Source organism: Eubalaena glacialis, chromosome 3 (genome assembly GCF_028564815.1).
Source record: "Eubalaena glacialis isolate mEubGla1 chromosome 3, mEubGla1.1.hap2.+ XY, whole genome shotgun sequence".
Taxonomy (NCBI): Eukaryota; Metazoa; Chordata; class Mammalia; order Artiodactyla; family Balaenidae; genus Eubalaena; species Eubalaena glacialis.
Genome location: NC_083718.1, coordinates 139,521,694 through 139,544,059, shown reverse-complemented (window position 1 = coordinate 139,544,059; position 22,366 = coordinate 139,521,694). Strand labels below are relative to the sequence as shown.

At 42.3% G+C, this 22,366-nt stretch overlaps 1 protein-coding gene across 2 annotated transcripts in view; it reads left to right on the top strand.

The window, feature by feature from the left end:
* CACHD1 (cache domain containing 1) overlaps nt 1-22,366 on the top strand; it is a 211,610-nt gene that overhangs the window by 136,175 nt on the left and 53,069 nt on the right. For both annotated transcript variants that reach the window (XM_061184082.1, XM_061184081.1), the window contains exons 5-7: nt 12,580-12,706; nt 15,520-15,664; nt 16,532-16,748. In XM_061184082.1, coding sequence (XP_061040065.1) covers nt 12,580-12,706; nt 15,520-15,664; nt 16,532-16,748 — 489 coding nt within the window. The remainder of the gene's footprint in view (nt 1-12,579; nt 12,707-15,519; nt 15,665-16,531; nt 16,749-22,366) is intronic.

Sequence of the window (22,366 nt, the reverse complement as noted above, 5' to 3'; positions counted from 1 at the left end):
TTAGGGTAGAACTCAGCTGCACAAATAATTGGGAATCCTGACAATATGCTATTTTATTACAGTCTTTATTTGTCAAGGGAGAGGTGGGGAGGAAGAGGATGGTGAGGGCAGAGGTATGTAGTTAAAGCTCAGATCTTGAGTTTTGCTGTTGCCAAGAGCACGTCTCAAGTCTAACATCCTACCTGATAAGAGTTGTTCTCGACACAGTTGACGTAGCTAGATTTACAAGCCATTTTTGGCAATATTCAGATATCTGAGAACTGACTTGCTTGTATTTGAAGTTTTGTGACATTCTACCAGGCAGTGGCTGCATCCCAAAGTCCACATTCTTGAGCAGTCATTTGTAATACGAGAGGAGTGGGAGATGGTGGAGGGTGACCTCAGAGCTCCCCCTTTCCCTCCTCTCCAGCTCATGCCCCTTTTCAGAGCAGAATTAATGTGCTTCGTAGGCTATCACATGTCTGATATTTACATCTGTAAGATGTCCAGCCTTAGACTGTATATAATCCATCAATGGGTCCCTAATTGATAACACAGTTTCAGATTGCCTCTCAGACTAGCTGGAAACAGACTCGTACAAATTGTAAACCATTCTTAGCTTCATTATCCAAAACTAGGTCATGTGTCCATCCATCCAACACACATGTGTATTCTTCTTCTTAAAACCATCCCTGCCAGATCTCTACTTTCCAAATTGACTCCTTGCCCCTGAATCCATTCAAATAACTAACGTTTGACAGTGCATGTGTTACATGATGGTGCTGGTCATGTTTTGCTCAGGGTCTTTTCTGCTTTTATCTCTAGTTTCTCACTTTCTCTCTCTCTCTCTCTCTCTCTCTTTTAAAATTCCTGCTGAGCTATTTTCTTGTGCGTAGCCTGATCCCTAAAGAGAGTTTATTTGAAGAGTCCAAGGAAAGTTGCCTCTTGCTCTCTTGAGTTACACAGTTGAGGTGAGAGTGGAAGTGGGAGTTAGTCTTTCTCGCCAGAAGAAAAGGTGTCTGGACTTTCTTTATTGTATTTGATTTAAAGAGCATTTGAAGTTGCAAACTTCGATCTTGGTCACATTGCCGTCTTCATTGAGAAACAGGATTCACGGGGTGAAAGAGGCGTTTATAAGTCATGTTACAGCAGGAAATGCTGCAGGAGGTACAGGTGGGCACTGGCGGCTACGGACTGTGCTGTTAATTTCAGTGGCTTCATTGCTTCCTTCTGTGAATGACAAAGATTGGCTCTGTGCTATAGGTTTTTCACTTTTCTTTAAAATAGCTTGAAAATTATCTATTAAAAATGCTAATACCGGGCTTCCCTGGTGGCGCAGTGGTTGAGAATCTGCCTGCTAATGCAGGAGACACGGGTTCGAGCCCTGGTCTGGGAGGATCCCACATGCCGCGGAGCAACTAGGCCCGTGAGCCACAATTACTGAGCCTGCGCGTCTGGAGCCTGTGCTTGGCAACAAGAGAGGCCGCGACAGTGAGAGGCCGGCGCACCGCGATGAAGAGTGGCCCCCACTTGCCGCAACTAGAGAAAAGCCCTCGCACAGAAACGAAGACCCAACACAGCCAAAAATAAATAAATAAATAAATAAAATTTAAAAAAAAAAATGCTAATACCAATGCAGTGTAAAGCTGTGTTCTACCTATAATAAAAGAATAAAAATCAACAAAACTAGGAATTTCTAGGGGTTCTTTTTAATGCCTAATTACTCCAGCTTCATGATTGCATTAGTATTATAAAAGATTGGTAATTATTTTTATAACATCTAAAAAACTATTCAGTCACTGAGAAATCTAGATTCTTGAGGTTATATGGTTCTGTTTACATTCATGTATGTGGGTGTACGTATGTATATACACAAAATTAAGTACACAAACAGAAGACCCTTTTCTTCACCTTGCTTCCCCTTCAAGCTCTATTCCTATACTGCGAACTACTTTGAAGTCTCATAGTTTCTCACAACAACCCTATTACACTGATTTCAGAAGATTTTATTAGCCACATATATTCATTATGGAAAGAGTATATATATACTCTTTCCATAATACCTATGATCATAATGGATACAGCCCGGTTTTTTGTTGTTTGTTTGTTTTTTACTTAGCCAATGTATTCTGGACATTCTTCTGTGTCTATGTAAATAAATATACATCTCTATCATTGTACCGGTGTATAATTGTGTAACATTGTTGAATCAACCAATCTATTCCAGTTCAACATTTAGACTGTCCCAGTTTTTCACTATATCATTGCTCCCTGGAGGATCTCAAGGGACCCCTCCACAGTTTCACTGGACCGCTATGTAACATTTGGCATGTAAGGTTCTTTTTTGAAACTCTGTAATCCTTAGTTCCTATAAAATTGTCCTGTGCCATTTATCCCCGGACTTCTCTGCCCAGTCCTTTTCATCCTTCTTCTTGAGCTCCTTTTCCCTAAAGTGGATGTCCCCACATGTCCTCTCTTCACTACCTCCCTCGGCTCACTGAGTGTTATCTCCCTGAATGTTCTCGATTTATGCAGCACTCCCACTCCTACCACATGCTACTCAATTCTAAATCTCTGTTTCCAGCCCTGGCCTGTTTCTGAGTTTCTTTATTGAGGAACCAACTTCAGGGGACACATCTCTCTATGATTATCCTGTAGCTACCTCAAAAATTAAAACAATCAAACAAACAAGAACACTTTCCTCTAAACTTACTCCCCAATCTGGGTACCCCTCTCCTGGTTACACTGGGAATTCTTCCTTGCCTTTTTCTACCCAGTACTTCAGGCTTTAACAGTTTTGACCAAATGAGAGTGTGAGAGAATGAATATTTGCCAAGTATTTACTAGGTACAAGACACCTGGCTAGGCATTTACCTGTGTGTCCCTCTTCCTTCTCATCACATCCAGTGGTAATGTAGGTCTCGTTATCCTTTTTTTAAATATTTATTTATTTATTTGGTTGTGCCGGGTCTTAGTTGTGGCAGGTGGGCTCCTTAGTTGCGGCACGTGGGCTCCTTAATTGTGGCAGGTGGGCTCCTTAGTTGAGGCTCAAGGGCTCCTTAGTGTGGCATGCGAGCTCTTAGTTGCAGCATGCATGTGGGATCTAGTTCCCTGACCATGTATCAAACCCAGCCCCACTGCATTGGGAGGGCAGAGTCTTAACCACTGCGCCACCAGGGAAGTCACTCGTTATCCTTTTCATTGAAGGGAAACTTGGTTTAGATTCCATAGTTCAAAGGTGTGTCTTGAATCCCCTTTGTTTTCTCCACTCCAATACCATAAACTTAAATCTTCATTGCCTTTCTAGAAGATGAATTAATGTAGAAACCTCCCAAAAGTTTTCCCTTCTGCTATTCTTTCTCATTTCCAATATATCCTACACACTGTAGGTATTCCGAAAATATCTGCTCTATAACTCCATTTCTCAAAAACCTCTGATAGTTTACCTCTAAGATAAAGGTGGAAGCCTTTAAAATTCATCTTCTGCTCCTCTTCCTCTTCCTTAAGCCCTCTGAGCTGGATCCTCAGGGAATCCCTTTCATTGCTTCAAATCTCCAGTTTCTATTACTCCTCCATACTTTGCTCTTGTTCAGTAAGAATTCCTTGTCTGTTGTAGCAGGTTGGGTTTACCAGGAGGCAGACTCTGAGATGGAGGTTGGCAGTCCGTGGGGAAAGGGAAGGAGGCAGGATTGAGCAATAGGAGAAGATGGGCTGAGATACAGCCTCAGTGGAGTCCTCAGCCACCCCCAGGGGAGCTTAGAGGCTGGGGTGACCCTTCAGGGTTGTGTTGGCCCAGCTACAACTCTTCATTCCTTTATTCTATGGTACATTCTTATTATAGAATTTTGATTTTTTTTTTTTTACATTGAGCATCTGTTTGATGCTCTATTCCTTTTAATTTATTTTTTGTATGCCAAGTGCTCAATCCAGTGCCTTACCCATAGCAGGTACACAGTAAATGCTTATTGAATGAGTAAATGAATGAATAGAACTAGGATTTCCTTTGTACTTTTGTTGCCTCATCTTTGTAATGGAATAACCGAGACTTTTGGAAGGACCTTAGTGAAGAGAAGAATGTAGTCATGATGTGCTATAAGTCAGCCCTGGCTTTCTTAGCTTAACAGCAAATATAAATGTCTCAAGTAAACAGCACATATAAATGTCTCAGGTATAGGGAGACTATATAGAGACAGACTATCCAGATGAATAGTATTATTTACATGAAACTAACTATGGTGATTTCAAACATGCAATGCACACAAGAAAATCAGTCCATTGTTCCTTGGTACCTCATACACCGCTACATACTTTTGTCTTAGTCTTACCATGGATACCAAGGAAAAATGTTTACTCAGTATTATAGATGAGAAACAAGCCTAGCTACCTAAACTAGACAGGATCTATTAACCGACCTACCTAAAGTCAAACAACAAATTGTTGGTATTGATGTGACTAAACATACATGTCCTGACTCCTTGTCCGATGTGCTCGTTACAGCAGACTGCTTAAGATGAAGGGATTTCTCCCCATTACTGTATTCTGCCTAATAACACTTCAAACTCTTTTGACCAAACGTATAATCTTCTCTCTTCCCACCCAAACCTCCTCCCCAGCCCATGTTCCATATGTTATTTAGCAGCACCTTCATTTTGCTCCTCACCAAAGCTTGAGACCAGACCAACCCTGACTCTCTCTCTCTCTCTCTCATAACAAGCTTCTCTCAGGTGACAACTTTACCGTAGTTACTGTGGCACACACCAGGGTAATTAAGACAGAATTTCTCCCCTCAGAGAGCTCACAACCTTGTCCTATGTGTGTTGAGGGCACTAGGAATGAGGAGAAAAATCAACAGACAAATATGGTCGTGATGCAGTGCTAAATGCTGTCATGATAAAGGTAAGCCTGGGGCACTTGACCCAAATTGTGAGGTTGAGTTGAGTCTTAAAAGACAATAGGAATTAGGTGACGTGCTTGTGGCAAACACATTTCCCATTTCAGAATCTGTGAAACGTGCCGACCACTGTGGAAGAGGGAATAAGTAACGGAAAATGAAGGTAGCACTAAGCCAGATTTTAATGGGCCTTGTATATCAGTCTGAGGAGTTTGCTTTGGGTTTGGTTTGGTTTTTGTTTTGATTTGTTTCTTAGCTTGAAGTCAAGCAGCTGACAGACTTTAAGCAGGGCAGGCAAGAGAGCTTTGTGAAGAATGGATGGAAGAGTAGTTAGCCTGGGAAAAGAGAAAACTGGAAGTAGAATAGGTCATCCAAAAGTGGGAGGGGTCTTGGAGAGGGGCCATGGCCTAAGCAAGCATGACCTCATCCAAGATGAGTGGTTAATGGGATGGCAAGAAGCAGAGAATCCATGGAGACCACTCTCCATGGCAGAGAAAGTTGAAAGGTCACTGATTGATTGGCAGAGAAAAGGTGAAAGGTTGATTGGCAGAGAAAAGGTGAAAGGTCACTGATAACTTAGGAAGGGGTAGGATTTAGGGAGGGTTCTGCAGATAATAGTTTTTTAAGTTAGAGCAACTTGAAAATATTTATATGCTGAAGACAGAGAGAGAGAAAGAGAGTCTAAGAAGCAAGTGAAGCTCAGGAAACGGACAGGACAATGGAGTTTAACATCTTGGTTGAGTTGTCCCAAACCTGGCTGATCATCAGGGTCACCTGAAGTGCTTTGTCAAAAATGCCTATTCTTTGGCCCCCAACCCAGACCTAGTGAATCAGAATGTTGGCTTGGTAAAGCTTGGGAATCTGTAGGCTTCAAAAGCTGATGGCGATGATCAGCCAGGCTTGAGAACTCCATCTCTGTTAACTTTCTCTTATTCTTTCCATGAGTGTTTGGAAACTACCTTGACCTTTGGGTCCTCTGGGAATGGTCTCGGAGAAAGGAAGAGGATAGAGCAGTGGATCCTGTGCTGATTTTGGATTGCCCCAGAAATTTGTTCTGGGTTGTCTGAGCCCATGACCAAGCTGCCTCAACAGAATCAAGGACAGAACGGACTGGTTATTTTACATGATATAGTTAGCTTAGAATGCACATGATGAACTGCGAGCTTGGAACAGAATCAGAGATTTGTGGATGTCCTCTCCTTAGTATTAGACTAAAGTAAATACAATGAGATGGCTGGCTCAGCTGCCATGAACCTCACTTCGGCAATGGGCTTTAGTGGAAGAATCAGAGGACTTGTGTGGCCTGGATCCTCTTCCAGGCCCAAAGCTTAAGTAACTCCTCCCTTTGAGCCAGAATATCCTTAGCTATAAAATGATAATAACAGTATCGCTTTGGTAAACCTCCACATTCTGGCTCTTGCTAGCTGTTAAATACTTGGGAAAATTAACCTCTATGTGCCTTGGTTTCCTGAATAATAAATAAAACCCACCTCGTAGAGTTGCTGTAAGAATTAACTGAGATAATATAAATAAAAGACCTTGCAAAGTGCCTGGTACGTGGTCAAACACTCAATATGCTTGCCCCTTCTGGAACAGCATACACAGTATCCATGAAATATGGCCCCTCCAGAATACGTGGTAAAACGATACTCAGGATGTGAGCAAGGTGTAGGAATTGGAAAGGTGTGATAGGGTATAACGCCAGAAATTTTGTTTGGAGCCCTCAGGATGTTAATTTATTTTACTTCCCTCCAAAAGGATTGCAGTTGCACAGAGTATTACTGAAAGGTGCTATGTAATTTCTGGTCTGTTAGGAAAGTATGTGTGTTTTTGTGTGTCTGCACCTCTGTGTGCTTAGGACAGCTCCTGTATTTTACATTTGGCGAGCTGTGGGAAGTAGATAGCTCTGTGTGCTTTGCTGAGCGGTGCTGGGCTGGGCATCGGGAAGCCCAGAGTTCCTCAAAGTGGGAGCACAGGCTTTCTGTTGTTACAGGACATTTTCCCTTTGTCCCTACCTCCGCTGGATAATGCTATTGAGAAAGTCACAGCCCAAATACAAGCGGTTCATAATCCATCTCTTTCTCATTGGCCTGGTGGGTTAAGCATTAAAGAAGGCAGGCAAGGAGTTTGGGGACGTGGTTGGTTTTGTTTTGACTGGAGAGGCCAATGACATAAGAACTAGTCAGATGTAGATGATAAAATTGGAAGGAAAATATTTGGGGACTGTGGAATCTGGGACCCATATGTTAGAATTATCCACAGACAATTCAGTACAGTGTGTGCAGGCGGATCTTGAGACCCAATAGACAGGAATGCCTAGAAAGAGGAAAGGCACAGTTTTTCAGCTGCTTATCTGATGACAGTTTGTCAAAGAAAAAATAAACCAATGGGTATGGCAAAATTCTTGGTCTTCACTTATAATTAGCATAGGACGTATAAGTGAGAAATAGTCAGTTGCTGAAGGGAATGGAGAGGGTTGCCTTTAAAGAACCAGGAGCCATCACAGGGAACTCCACATCCTTTAAAGGCCAACATTAAGTTTTCTCCATCATTCTCATTTAAATGCTTCTTGGTACTGTTTGGACATTTTGCAAAGTATTGAATCACTATTAATAATCTCATAGTACTGACCTACAGCTTCTAAGCGAATAGGAAGTGAGAATGCTCTTCCTTTTTTCTTTCATAAACTTGATAAAAGCTCTTTCTCTCTAGTTGTAAGTCCATGTACTTCCTTCCTATTGACCTTCATTCTTTGCCCTCTTACCACTTTTCTCTGGGTTTCTACAGGGTCTTTGGAAACACCTTGTCCAAATCTATTACTTTACAGATGAGGAGATTGTGAAATCACATGCCTCGGCCAACATCATCATTCACTGATTCACTCAGCAAATACTGACTGAGTGCTTCCTAAAAACTGGGCTTGTGCCAGGGCCAGGGAATGTGATGAACAAAATTGACTTGGCCCCTGCCCTCCTGGGACTGACAGCTCCTCTGCATGAGAGACACGAAACAAATAGCGGCAGAAATAAATACACCGAACTTACCAATTTTTGCCATCTATGGCAAAAATTTCCTATGAAGGAAAATACTGGATGCTCTAAGGGAGGATAATAATGGAGGGTGGTCAGGGAAGGTCTCTCTGAGAAGGCGAAGAGTTATTCCATTGCAAAAAGATTGGCATATTTACAGAACTAAAAAGAAATAGCTCTCGATGTACAATGTAGTGAGTTGAAAAGGGGAAAGGTGAGGCTGGGGAATAGGAAGGGACCAGATGGTACAGGGCCTGATGGAGTTGGATTTAATACTAGGCATGATTATGTGGGAAACCTTGGAACAGTTTTAAGCAAATCAGTGGTGGGATTTGATTTCCATTTTAGAAAGATACCTTTGGATACTGGATAGAAAGTTAAACTGAAGGTCAGAGAGCTTGCCAGTCAGAGATGGCACTTTAACCCATGGCTGCTTATTCCCAGCCCGTCTGATTTACCAGGGTATCCCTTCTAGTTCCTAAGAACCAACCTGAATTAAGTAAAAAGTGCAAAATAGCCCTGGGCCCGTGTCCAAATGGCTTTCTTATGCCTGCTCAATTTGACAGTGAAAGAAAAAGACACATCAGGCTCACATCTCTAACCAGTTGAACACCTACAAAATAATTAAGAGGTGTCAGCACTATAGTTTCTCTCTCAAATAAAAACTCCCTTTATTATCTAAAATACACTATTGTTTGACCTCATGCACAGTTCTGAGTGCTGTAATTACCGTCGACTCTACCTTCCAAGCTGTAGCTTGTGTCTCTGCCATTTGCCAGGTAGACCAGCCTGTGGGGTCGATGGTAAAGCCCATGACATTGGACTCCCAGCTGGTGTGTGCCAGTTTTAGCAGTTCATCAGTTTGTTTTTTCTCACAAGATTAAATGCTCACTTTAGCCTTATGTCTTATTTCAATTTTGAAATCGTTCCTTAAGGAGTCAAGTGTCTCCTTAATTGTATTTATTTATACTGTATGTTTACAAACCGACGCAACTGATTATTCTGATTGAGAACCATCAACCTGTTTATATATTTATTCTTCCTCTCAAGAAGTACTCAGTGCGTTTATCTCTTCATTGCTAATTCATTCAGCATGTATCTATGGACATGTAGAAACACTATAGTGTTCTGGAAAGAGCCAGGACTTTGGAGGCAGACACCTAGGTCAAATCATGACTCTGCCCTTATGACTCTGAGCAAGTTAGTTCTTTATCTGTAAAATGGGTATAATAGCAAACTCATAGAGTCTTTATAAAACATCAAACTGTGTGTAAAACTAGTTTGTATGCTGCTCAATAAATTTGCACTATTATCAAATCAACTTTATTGAGGAATAATTGACAGCTAATAAACTTCACATGTTTAGCATATACAGTTGATATGTTTTGACATGTATAGTCCCGTGAAATCATCCGACAAGCAGGCTTTTTCTCTCTCCATTTACCGATTTTTGTACTGGTTGCATTGGCAGTAGTGTTGGGAGAAGGGAGTGTTTATCATTTTTAAACATATTTAGAATTATGATTGCTCTATATTGATTTATTTAATCATTGCTCTGTATTTAATTTATGTTTAATTGGATTTGGCATTAGAGGAAAGTAAGATTTTAGAATTTATCAAACAAAAGTATCAAAACATTCGAGAAATAGTACTTCCATGCAGCTCTTCCCAGCCTGTATGCTGCAGATATCAGGCAGAGTGTGCGCCTTGATGTGAAAAGTACTGGGAATCTCTGCTTCAGGGGTAACAGACATGGCTCAGATATAGATCTCACCCTCAAGGATCTTTGAGTCTAGGGATGGAGGATCGAACAGTTTCCTGTTAGGACAGTAATTCTAGCTAGAAGGTGGGAAGAAGTAAAATGCTGGAGGATGTCAGAGGGTGTGATGAACTTCTGTCCTGGGGTTCGGGTTCAGCTTCAGTGAGGAAAAAACATTCACTGCCTCCTTCACGTGTGTCTGTCTGAGATCAGTGTGCAGAGCAGTTTAGACAGATACAGACCCTGCCCGTTGATAACTTAAAGCCTAGCACTGTGCATCGTGGGCTCACAGGTTGGGCGTCTGCCCAGCTTTTCTTCCTGGACAGCTTCCAGCATTTCTGAGGAAAGAGTGAGTGTGTGGGACCCCAGCCCAAGTGATCCAGTGGTCAGAATGCCTAACTGACTCCTGTGAATGGGGGAAGACCCCTCTGGGTTCTCTGCATAGATAGCAGGGCTGTCATCCACCTCCACCTCTAAGTCAGGAGGGGCCTGCCTGGGGTGCACACCACAATGATAGATTGATGGCTTCTGGGCCCTGGGGTCCTCATTACCATCATAGCTGTCATCTTCTGCTAGTGCTGAATAACAGATGAAATTTAATCAGATACCAAAGGAGTTCTCAGCAGGAGGGTTTGAGGAACCTTGCCCGATACTTAGGCTCTAGTGCTGGAAAGGAACCAGAACGATCTTTTGTGGGGAGACTAAATGTATCACGCACTATGTGAATTCTGATTTATTTTTAAAACATTCTTGCTCTCATTGGCTCCCCTTTTAATAGTCTCACTGTAGCCTGTTTATTGTTACAGATGTTACTTTTGAATGAGGTCACCGAGCTTTCCTTTCTCCCAAAGGTGGTGTTTGCCTTTTTATTGATGGGTTGGCAGGGCTGCCTGGAGAAGAGTGCTAATAGGAGATCAAGGTTGAGCTTCAGACTCCCAGGAGACAAGGCAGAGAAAAACCCTCTTCCGTGTTTACATGCACTCACGTCAGCATTGGTCCCCGGAGAGAGAGTGGTCGCCTGAGTCCAGGTGATGACCTTGATAAGGCTGGCTGGCAGAGTGGAGAGAGGGGATAGGCGTTGTGGTCATACACTGGCTTGACTCCCTTCTTGTCCACTGTGAAACCTCAAGCGAGTCAACAAACCTCTCTCAGCCTGTTTCCTCATCTGTAACTTGGGGTTAATAACTGTTTACTCCTAGGATTTGTGTGAGGCTACAGTGTGCTATAGCTCCTCGGTGTGCGTTGGGCAGGGTAACTGCTGAACATTTTTGAAGGCCTCCACATAGTACATTTTATACAGCGTGGTTGGAGGACCACTGCCCAAACTGGGCTTGCCACTGATGTTCGCAAATTCGCTTTGCTTGGACACACCCACACATTCTTTTATGGATGTCTGTGGCTGCTTTCGCACCACAAGGCAGTGTTGGGTAGTTGGAACAGAGGCCATATGGTCTGCAGAGCCAGAATCACTGACCACCTGGCCCTTTACAGAAGCTTGCTGACCCCCAAGCCAGACTAAAGGATGGCCATGTGTTGGGGACTTCCCTGGTAGTCCAGTGATTAAGACTCCACACTTCCACTGCAGGGGGTGTGGGTTCGATCCCTGGTCGGAGGACTAAGATTCCCACATGCTGCAAGGCGCGGCCAAAGGAAAAAAAAAAAAAAGGATGGCTCTGTGGCATTCAGAGCTTTATATATATATATTTTTGCCAAATACACCTCATGCTTTCTTGTTTTGCTCCATTTCCCTCTATATAATTCTTCTGATGTATTGCTTATTACAGGAGGGCTTGTTTTCTGCTCATCTTTGTATATCTTGCAACATGTAAAGCAGTACCCTACACATAGTAGTGTGTAATACATAAATGAGGTGGTGTGGAGCAGAGTGAAGGGGCATCAGAGAAGAGAGAAAGACTTCATGGAGTTTTGGGGACAGTATTGCACACAGTAAGGTGGCTGCCACCCCAGCTGCAAACCAGTGGCAGGGATGCAGTACACTTAGGAAGGGAGGCAACACCAACTGATGTAAAGAACACAGGAGCCAGGACACCCAGATTTGAATCCCAGCTCAGCCAGTTCCTGACAAGGCCTCAGCCAATTTGCTTAAGCTCTGTAAGCATATTTTCTCAACTCCAAAGTAGGGAATAATAATAGCAGCTTCTGCTTTGTGACCACCTAGAGGGGTGGGATAGGGAGGGTGGGAGGGAGACGCAAGGGGGAGGAGATATGGGGATATATGTATATGTATAGCTGGTTCACTTTGTTATAAAGCAGAAACTAACACACCATTTTAAAGCAATTATACTCCAATAAAGATGCTAAAAAAATAATAATACCACCTTCATCCTAGGGTTGTTTTATGGATTAAATGAGATAACGTGAGGGAAGGCCTCTATTCCAGTGCTGCCATGTTGGAATCATTCTGTAAGCTATTCCTGAATGATTATGGTTCTCATTTTTCAAGTACTATCGATGCTGTTTCCCTCATTGTGAAGTGAACAAGGTCAAGGTCACAGGTCTAGTCCCTCGGGAGACTAGCCTATTAATATTACTGTTTTCCACAGTTAGAGAACATACCCCAAGCCAGCAAGTATACACTGGCTTAACAGGGACCAGCCCAGTGAGGAGAGAGATTAATGCAAATGAATCATTTATGCTGGAAAAATAATCCACGACATATAGTGTCACCATACAATGTTAAGAGTGATTGCTTCACTTGACTGAAACATTCATTACATTTTCTATTCATGGGGTATTTTTTTAAGGGACAGAAAGAAAATGTTTAGGAGAAAATTTACAGCCTTATACCTACTGGGATTTCTTCATAGTACAAACCATTTATGCAAAACAGATGCCTGAGGCACAGTGCCTGCGTGCACCTGTGGATTTGTCGGTTATATGTCTTTTCCCCACTCCTCCAGTTCTTGCAGACAACCTGAAATCCAACCCTGGAATTAAGTGGCAGTATTTCAGTTCAGAAGAAGGAATTTTCACTGTTTTCCCAGCACACAAGTTCCGGTGTAAGGGCAGCTATGAGCATCGCAGTAGGTACGTTGACTTGCTTGCCAAAGTTTTAATTACTGCTTAAGAGTAATCTGTATAAAATATAGACTCCCCATTCATACACACAGCTCTGCCTCCAAACTGTGGTTTCAGAAACTTATCCTGAAATGATTTCATTATTTAACATATGTGGGTGTAGAAATGCCTGGGAAGGCAAATGATGAAGCCTGGAACTTTTTCAGAACTATCTAACAAGCCAAGTAAAACAAGGTATTTACTAAGAAATAAAAAATTTTGAAGCACCCAGTCTGTTTTGAGTTTCAGACACCTTCGTTGAGAGACAAATGATAATACCTTCTCTCAAGGGCAGCGCTAGAAGACTTTATAGCATATCTCAGAATAGAGTTTGTGATTCTCAGCTTTCCTTTCTGTGATAACATGCTTGGCCATCCTTTTGAAATTTACATGCAAATCTCAGCTACTAGAAGTTTGAAGGTTGTCCAGAAAACACTGGATCGAGGATCCTTAATATGCTGCTTTTCTCAGGAAATGACTTGAGATGCTACCACTTAGCTAGAAGGGCGGTAATGGTGAGATAAGTTGTGTGACAACACTCATCAATTTACAGAACCCCTTAGGCAAAGATACTTCCCTTTTGAATCCCCACAGTTTCCCTTTTGCAGTGTTAGATGTTTGATGCCAGAACTTCTGGAACTAGTGCAAGATGCCTGCTTTTCATGCCACGTTTTTTGAGAGTAAACCACCATTTTAGCTTCTTTCCATCTTTGTTTTAAATTATATCTATTCACTAAACTTATTGTGATAATCACTTCATGATGTATGTAAGTCAAATCATTATGCTGTACACCTTAAACTTATACAGTGCTGTATGTCAATTACATCTCAATACAACTGGAAGAAAAAAATAAATAAATTGTATCTAAAATTTTCCCCAAGGAAAATACTACTTCTGTGCTTTTCCTAGAGGGACATTTGTATCATTTGTATGGTTTCTTCCATTCCCTCCCTAGACAGCATGGTGAAGACTTGAGCATCTTGGAGACTGTTCCAGAATCCGTGACCTTGGGTTCTAGTCTGGCTCATCTCTCAGGAGAGGCCAAAGACACCATAAACCATCTAATTCTCATTTACTTCTAAGAAGATAGATTAGATGGCATTCTGCTTTTAATGAATCACCTGTGAGGGATGGTCCAAAAGGAAAAGCAGCACCTTGTCACAAATCAACATTCATCTACACTCGGGAGGTTTCACGAATCTCTACCATAAATATGCATTAAATCAATCCTCAAGCCCCTGTTCCCTTGACTAAGTAATCTGAGTTCCTCTCCTCGTAGATTGCTGTCGCCATCTCTTGACCTGTCCTCTCACCTCGGAGGCCTTTGCAAGGTCTCCACATCCTTTGAAGTGTGGAGTGGGTTTGCAGAACATATCAGAAAGGAGCCAATCGCACTGTGAGGACCGCCTCCCAGATTGTACATATAACGCTGCTATTTATGTATCCCAGTGAAGCAGTTTTTAACAATTTATTGTGACAGTGTGAACACATATTCTGCTCTTCATTTATGTTGAGTTGAATTGGAAAGGAGGGGGTATGTCATTTAAAAAAAAAAAAATCTACTCACCTAGCTTGGAGGACTTAAAAGTTCAGTATTCGACATGGTTGTCAGTGTTGGGATAGACAGATTTCCTTATTTTCTGTTGCCTCTTTTGCTTCTGTAGCCACTGCTCTTGGATTTTTTTTATCCAGGTTCCCTACTTGGCTGAATGGTATTGACTAGTGAAAATATAGTAGTGCTTTAATATTAATGTAGGACTTTTGGCTTGAGAACAATTAGTGTAAACTTGGCCCAATTTTGAGTTTTTTTGGTACTTTGCCTGTATTTCTTAATTTGTGCCCAGGCTTTTGTGACTCAACTGGCATCTACCATTTCACAGAAAACTCTAGTGTTTTAGGGGTGTCGATAAAGGAGAGAATTCTCTCGAGGCTGATTTGCTCTCTTAAGCTCCCTCTAATTTGTTCCAGCTTTAAAACTGTGAATAGAGACCTCATTAAGCCTCTTCTCGCAAACCTGCCTGCACCGCACACTAGCAGAAGGCAGCTTTGCTGGGAGGCACTTCTCCTTTGGCGTTCCCCCCACCTCCACCCCCTCTCCCCTCCACCCCCTTTGCTTAATGTTGGCAAACAAAAACCTGGCAAGAAGAGTGGCTATCACTGGCTTGGACAAATCTGATGGCACAGTTTTAAATGCTCGGATAAGGGGCCTTTTGGTGGCTGACCTGTGTGAATTGTTTCAGTCCAGAAAGGAAAAGGGCCCTCCTAGCAGTGGCTTTTGTCTGGGGAGAGAGAAACCAGACCAGCTATTCAAAGCTGCTCAGTGTGTTCACAGATGACAGGCTGCCTCGGTTTTAGCCAAGCCCCGCCCTAAATCTGCAGAGGACCCCGCACTGGCCGGTGGACTTTTTTCTCCCTGCTATTCTGTCTCTGCCCCCCGGGGGGCCACCAGTTCCATTTCCAGGGAGGGTGGACTTTCACATATGCTGAAAAAGCCAGGCTTCCAAAGGCTTTGCCTCTTAAATCCTTCTCCCGGTTGCTTTAATCTTTGGAAGGCAGAAGTCACCAATCCCTGTTCTGCAGACACACGCTGTTGTCTTGACGTGTTGTTTTCAGTGCACCAGAATAGTTTCTCGTTCCATGCTGGTCTCTCCATCCTTGTGCCAAACCCCCAGAAACACAGGGAGGCCAGCGTGCCTGCCCATCTGTAGCACTCACAGCTGTGTTAGGTTGAGGCCTTTACTGTAAACCAGGACTGACCCCAGAGAGCTTCTCCCCCTTCTAGACCTATCTACGTCTCCACTGTCCGGCCGCAGTCAAAGCACATAGTAGTGATCCTGGACCACGGGGCTTCCGTCACAGACACCCAGCTTCAGATTGCCAAGGACGCTGCCCAGGTCATCCTCAGCGCCATCGATGAACACGATAAGGTGATGATGACCCCAGTGACCCCCCCCCTCATTGGCATTGGGTCTTTCTTGAATACCTTTTTTAAAGTACTTTATGTTTTATGATATGTATTTTTCAATCCACCTTTAAAAATGACTTTGAGAAAAGAGAGTGCTCTAGTTTTTATTCTAGTATTTAAGGAAGCAGCTGCCAACCCTGGTTCCAAATCTCTTTATAAAACTATCCCCACCAAACTGAGTCTTGCACTTCCTTAATGGCCCCTGCCTAACCTTCTAATTAGCTGTGACTTTCACACTGGAAATTATAGGAAGGAGGAACAGGGCTAGGGCTTGGCCACTGGTGGATGACTTGTCTTTATCTCAAGATTGATGGGAGGGAAGGGAGAAAAGAAGGCTGCTAGAGGTTTACTAATCTCTAGGACACCTCAGAGATAGGCGTGTTTACAACTAATGATAATCTATTGCCTGTAGACATTTTCTGCTTCATCATTTTGACTTTTCCACCTCCTAAGGTTTTACTCACTAATCTAGTTGTTTAAAACAGGCACCCTATGCGTTTACCCTCACCGCCACCTCCAGTAGGAGAATCCAAACGATTAGTACTTGCCAAGATTTTTCTGTGTGCGAAATACTGTTTTTAATGTTCTAGATGAACACCGTACTGCTGACTTCATCTTGGAACAAAAGCCAAATTCTAGGGTCCCTGTCCCTTACCAATCCTTAACTAATCTTCTTCAAATTTGATAGGTTGATGCCTCTAGGCATTTCTTTTTAAACTCTCCGAAACTGTTCTGTAGGACTTGTCACTTTTGGCGCTCTTCTGAAATGTAGAAAACCTTTCCCTGGCAGAATAACAAGGTTTGTTTGTCTGTTTGTTTTCCCCTCCAGATCTCCATGCTGACTGTGGCAGACACCGTCAGGACTTGCTCACTTGACCAGTGCTATAAGACATTCCTGTCTCCAGCCACCAGTGAGACAAAAAGGAAAATGTCCACCTTCGTCAGCAGCGTCAAGTCTTTGGACAGCCCTACCCAGCACGCGGTGGGATTTCAAAAGGCATTTCAGCTGATTCGAAGCACAAACAATAGCACCAAGTTCCAAGCAAGTAAGTGCCTTTGCTCACTAATAAATTAGTTGCTCATAAACTAACAGATAAAGGATGGCAATAGAAATATATTGTAAATTGATCACATAACTATGTCTAGAGGGATTTTTTTCTACATTGACGGGATAAAAATTTCTTGTGTTGTCATAATGGTCATCTAATACTAGGATCTTACTAGATTTTCTCATCTTTTCCAATCAAAGGTACTCAGTCTGCACGATTTCTTTACTCCCTGAGCCTCTTCTTCCTGCCCCTTTATTAGGAACATATCCCCGTTTATTTCCCAGGAGAATATCCACATCCTTTTTGATGCTAATTGTCAGCCTCGCGTCCTCAGTGACTTAGAGTGGCTGTCTGCTTGTGCGCATGTGCTCAGAAACGGGGCAGCCGGAATTCTTGCCTTGATCCTTCCTTCTTCTAACCAGCTGTCATTTAGATGAGCACAGCCCTTCAAATGTACAAAGGCACTCTAATTTAATTTTCATGTATTAAAGAAAATCTGGAATTAGGATGCATGCTAAAGTAAAGGGAAGGATATTTGAAATAAGATACATGCTTTGAAACTACTGAAAGGAATCTATGTCGTTTTCTCTTTTATATTCGAAAATCTGTTTGTAGGTTGTTTTTTCAATGAATGTATCCTATTGAGATAAATTTAAAGAATATATTTTCAAGCTCTTCAGTGTGTCTGCATTAAAACTAAGACAACGTTGATAAATGCACAACTTAGTGCCTGGCACATGGTGGGCCCTTGAAAGACAGAAGCTACTGTAATTATTACAACTAATGATGGTAGATGGCATATCAGTTTTATGTTTCTGTGTATTGTTATCTCACAGTTTATTATCTCACAGTTTCCGTGGGTCAGGAGTCCATGCGTTGCTGAGCTGCTTCTCTGTTTAGGACTGCACAAGGCTGCATTCTAGGTGTCAGCCAAGTCTGTGGATTCATTGAGGGTCAGAGTCCTCTTCCAAGCTCAATGGTTGGCAGAATTCATTTCTTTGCAATTGGGAAACTCATGTCTACTTGTTTCTTCAAGGCCAGGAGGAGAGCATGTTTTCTTCAAGCCCCTGACTTCGGGGAAGGCTTGGACCCTCTTTTAAAGGGCTTGTCTAACCTAATCTGGCTTACTCTCCCTTTTGATTTAAACAGATTACTCTCCCTCATGGTTAACTTATTAAGATCTTAATTACTTCTGCAGAATCCCTCCATCTTTGCCAAATATATAGCACAGTCACAAGAATGATATCCCATCACCTTAGCCATATTCTATTGGCCAGAAGCAAATTACTGGTCATGCCCACACTCAAGAGGAGGGAGTCATACAAGGGTGGGGGTCATTGAGGTCATCTTAGAATTTTGCCTGCCAGCCTTGGCAAGCACCAGCTATCCACAGGCCAATACTACAGGATGGCTGAGTGTAAAGTTGTCCATAGTTCAATAAGGCCAAAGGATAAGGCTGACCTCTCAAGTATTCAAGATAAATTGGCTAGTTGGTCAATGCCATTCACCTGTGGATGCCATTTACCAGCTGCCATCCGGCTGTCAGCAGTCCTCACCAGATGTGCTCTTTTTACTTGATTCTTCAGTCATCAAACCATCTTTAGAGATGAAGTCCAATTTCGATGATTATTACACTGTTTAAGTAATGGAGAGAAATGTTATACTGGCAGCAGCCAGCCAGGCAGTGAGTGTGTCAAGTGAGCTCGAGGTAAGGTAATGAGGATTGTTTGGGGAGCACAGGAAGCAAAAGGGCGCATGCTCCATCAAGAAGGCAGCTGCTCTTCTGTTCAGCCTCTCGCTGCCTTGCGGGAATGCCTGTCCAGTGTTGCCAGATCTTCTGTTTTAAGAGAAGCCAGAAATCTGGATTTTTATGTGAAACCCCTTCATTTTCAAATGTTGTCATTTGTTCCAGCTTTAAAACTGTGAATAGAGACCTCATTAAACCTCTTCTTACAAACCTTCCTGCCCTGCACATTAGCAGAAGACTGCTTTGACAGGAAACGTTTCTCCTTTGGGTTTTGGGGGGGTTTTCTTAATGTTGTCGAGCAAAAACATGGAAAGAAGAGTGACCATCACAGATTTGGACACATTTTGATGTCTTTTTTCTAAATGCTCAGAGGAGTCTTTTTTAGGCCAAGTAAGATGTTTCTAAAGTTTAGCTCACAGGCCTCCACTTTACAACTTCTACTGGCAGTTCAAAGAAAAAAGAACCCAAATTAGATTGCATAAAGAAACACGTAAGGAGGGCTTCCCTGGTGGCGCAGTGGTTAAGAATCCGCCTGCCAATGCAGGGGACACGGGTTCGATTCCTGGTCCAGGGAAGATCCCACATACCACAGAGCAACTAAGCCCATGCGCCACAACTACTGAGCTTGCACTCTAGAGCCCATGAGCCACAACTACTGAGCCCGTGAGCCACAACTACTGAGGCCCACGTGCCTAGAGCCTGTGCTCTGCAACAAGAGAAGCCACCGCAATGAGAAGCCTACGCACTGCAACGAAGAGTAGCCCCCGCTGGCCGCAACTAGAGAAAAGCCCTCGCACAGCAATGAAGACCCAACGCAGCCAAAAATAAATAAATTAATTAATTAAATAAAATTTTTAAAAAAAATAAGAAAGAAAGAAACACGTAAGGAATTAGTATTACCCAGTTTATTAAGGAGAGGTTTGAGCTGCTCTCCAGCAATGTTGCACAGTAGTTAAGTATGTGGGTTTTGAATTTCAACCAATGTATGCTCAAATTCCTACTCTGAAATTTTTCTAAGCTTGTGTGAATTATTTGATTTCTCCAGGTCTGGTTTCCCCATCTGCAAACTGGGAGTGATAATAGGATCCAGGGCTCCATCATAAATATTAAATAAATATTAGCTGTGGTTATTATGATATACTGTTTCCTTCAAGACTTCTAGCTCTGGGAACTTCCCTCGCAGTCCAGTGGTTAAAGACTTCGCCTTCCAATGCAGGGGGTGTGGGTTCAGTCCCTGGTTGGGGAGCTAAGATCCCACATGCCTTGTGGCCAAAAAACCAAAACATAAAAAACGGAAGCAATATTGTAACAAATTCAATAAAGACTTTAAAAATGGTCCACATTAAAAAAAAAAAAAAAATATATATATATATATATAGAAAGACTTCTAGCTCTGGCTAAAGGAGAGCAGATACCCTAGATGTCCTAAGTTGACCCCAAAGACGGTCAAGGACCATTAGTAACCTTGGCTACAACATGGTGAGGGGTCTATGTACTCCTCTTAGGAGCTTGTACTCTATATCATTACTTGTGTTCACTCCACAGGCAATTATTTAGCATCTACTGTATACCTGGCACTGTTTGAAGGCCGTGGGATAGGATTATTCCAATGAGCCTACCCTGTAGGGTTATTGTAAGGATTAGTCTAGGAATGAAAGTAAAGTATCTGCCCCACATTGGTGGTCATATGAACAAAAGCCACATGGCATATATCATGGTGGCTTTGTGCTAATTTGCTTTGTACTAATCAGAAAATCTAAAGCTTTTATCCAGTGCTGGCTCTTTTTCAGTCCCATGGTAGATCTGTAACTGATACCATCGACACATTTGGATTGTTTGTTCTGGGTTTGTCTGGGGGGTAACTGGTTGGGGAGGGTCATTTTGTAGCAGAAGGAATAAGATGGTTAGGAGTGGGAATCTAATGGCATGGGCAAAGCCCAAATTTGAGTTGTTCTTCCCCCTTTGATATTGACCCCAAGGAATGCTGTTGGCTTAGACAGGGACTTGTCAAATGGAGAGGGTTGCATTTTCTTCCAGGTACATGCTATGTCTTTGCCCTGCCCCAAGTCCCTATAATTACTCATCCCTAACATTACTAATCACAAGGCTTAATGTTCCCATGAGCGACTAGAGAGGGGATATCCTAGTAAGTAAAAAAATAAATCAGACCAAATTTGGCAGGTCTGATATCTAAAAATAGAAAAATAACTCAATTTTGCCTAAGGATAGGGCAGGAGTAGAGTCAGGGGCTGGGCAGAGACAGTGAGGATGCTTGCAGAGTGTATGTCTTATTGTTGGGACGGAAAGAAAATACGCTTGGCGACCAAAGGAGCTGCAGGCTGCAGGCCCTTCTGGTTTTCCAGTTGTGGACCTGTGCCTAAAACCAGCTCTCAGTGACAGCATGTTTTATCCAGAATCATAAAGCCAAGTAAAAAAATTCAAGAGTGCATTTTAGGTCAGTCTTACAGGTGTCCAGGAATTTATCGCACATAAATGACAAAACACAGGGCGATGGTTTGTTAGCTTCATGGTATATCTGTATTCCACCTGCTAGGGTCAAGTAGTATTTTCTTCCAGTCTGAAGCTTAAGTGAGCTGTTTAGCATCCTAAAAAAAATAATTTACAGGACTGTATTTACAACACTGGAAAAAGATTGACATCTAGTTTAAGACAGGGATATTCCCTAGCTTATGATATTTTTTTACATCAGCTTTCATATCTTAATTTCTGATGAATAAATATGTAATTTAAATTTGCAGTTAATATTATTAGAGAATTGTTCAAGCATCAAAATTAGCTTTAAGACTTGCTTATATATTAAGTCTTAGTAGTAATTATTCAATTCTGCATAATAAAGGATGTTTCAGTGTCTAAAATGGAAATTTACAAACGGAAGAAAATTCTGTCATTGTACCCTCATAGTTGTTAGGATAATTTTTTAAATTATCTATTCCTGGGTAATAAATTACCCAACAATCACTGGCTTAAGGCAATAAACATTTATTATCTCAGTGTCTGTAGGTCAGGAATCTGGGCACAGCATGGTTGGGTGCCTCTGGCTAAAGGTATCTCATGAGGTTGCAGTTAAACTGTTGTCCACAGCTGCTGTCATCTCATAGTTCAACTTGAGAAAGATCTGCTTCTAAGTTCACTGAGGAGGTTGTTGGCAGATTCGATTCTGAAGGCCTCAGTACCTTGCCTCTCCATGGGATAGCTCACAACATGCTCTCTGGCTTCCCCGAGAGAGAGCACACAGGTGGAAGCCACTGTCTTTCTGTAACCTAATCCATCTCTTGACACCCTGTGACCTCTGCTGCATTCTGTTCACAAGAAGCCGGTCATTAAATCTAGTCCACATTCAAAGGGAGACCACACAGGGATGTGAATATCAGGAAGTGAGATCATTGGGGGACCAACCTGGAGGTTGCCTACCCCAGTAACTATAAAGCTATGTCTATGTCTAACTATGTCTCAGATAAATGACAACCATAAGAATCTGAAGAACTAAGCATATAGCATATCGATCATTATTTCTCAATAAAAAGGTAAATGTCTGTGTAGGTTGTCTTAAAAATAGATATTGAATCAGGGAATCTCAGATTAAAAAGACAGTATAAAAATCCAGCTGGCTTACTTCGCTTCCTCCATTAAAGCCATCATTCAGCCTCTGCATCTTTAGTGGTAGGAAATGCACCACTTTTATTTTTGAGTAAATCCACTTGAAATAAGTTTTCACCCTGAGCTAAAATGACTTCCCAATCATTAGCCCTGGTTGGAGAGTCATTTTACTCTAGAGTCATAGGTGCTACTTCAGACCAATGCGAGGGTTTCGTTTTTGTTTTGTTTGTGTTGAGGTTTCTTTCTTTTC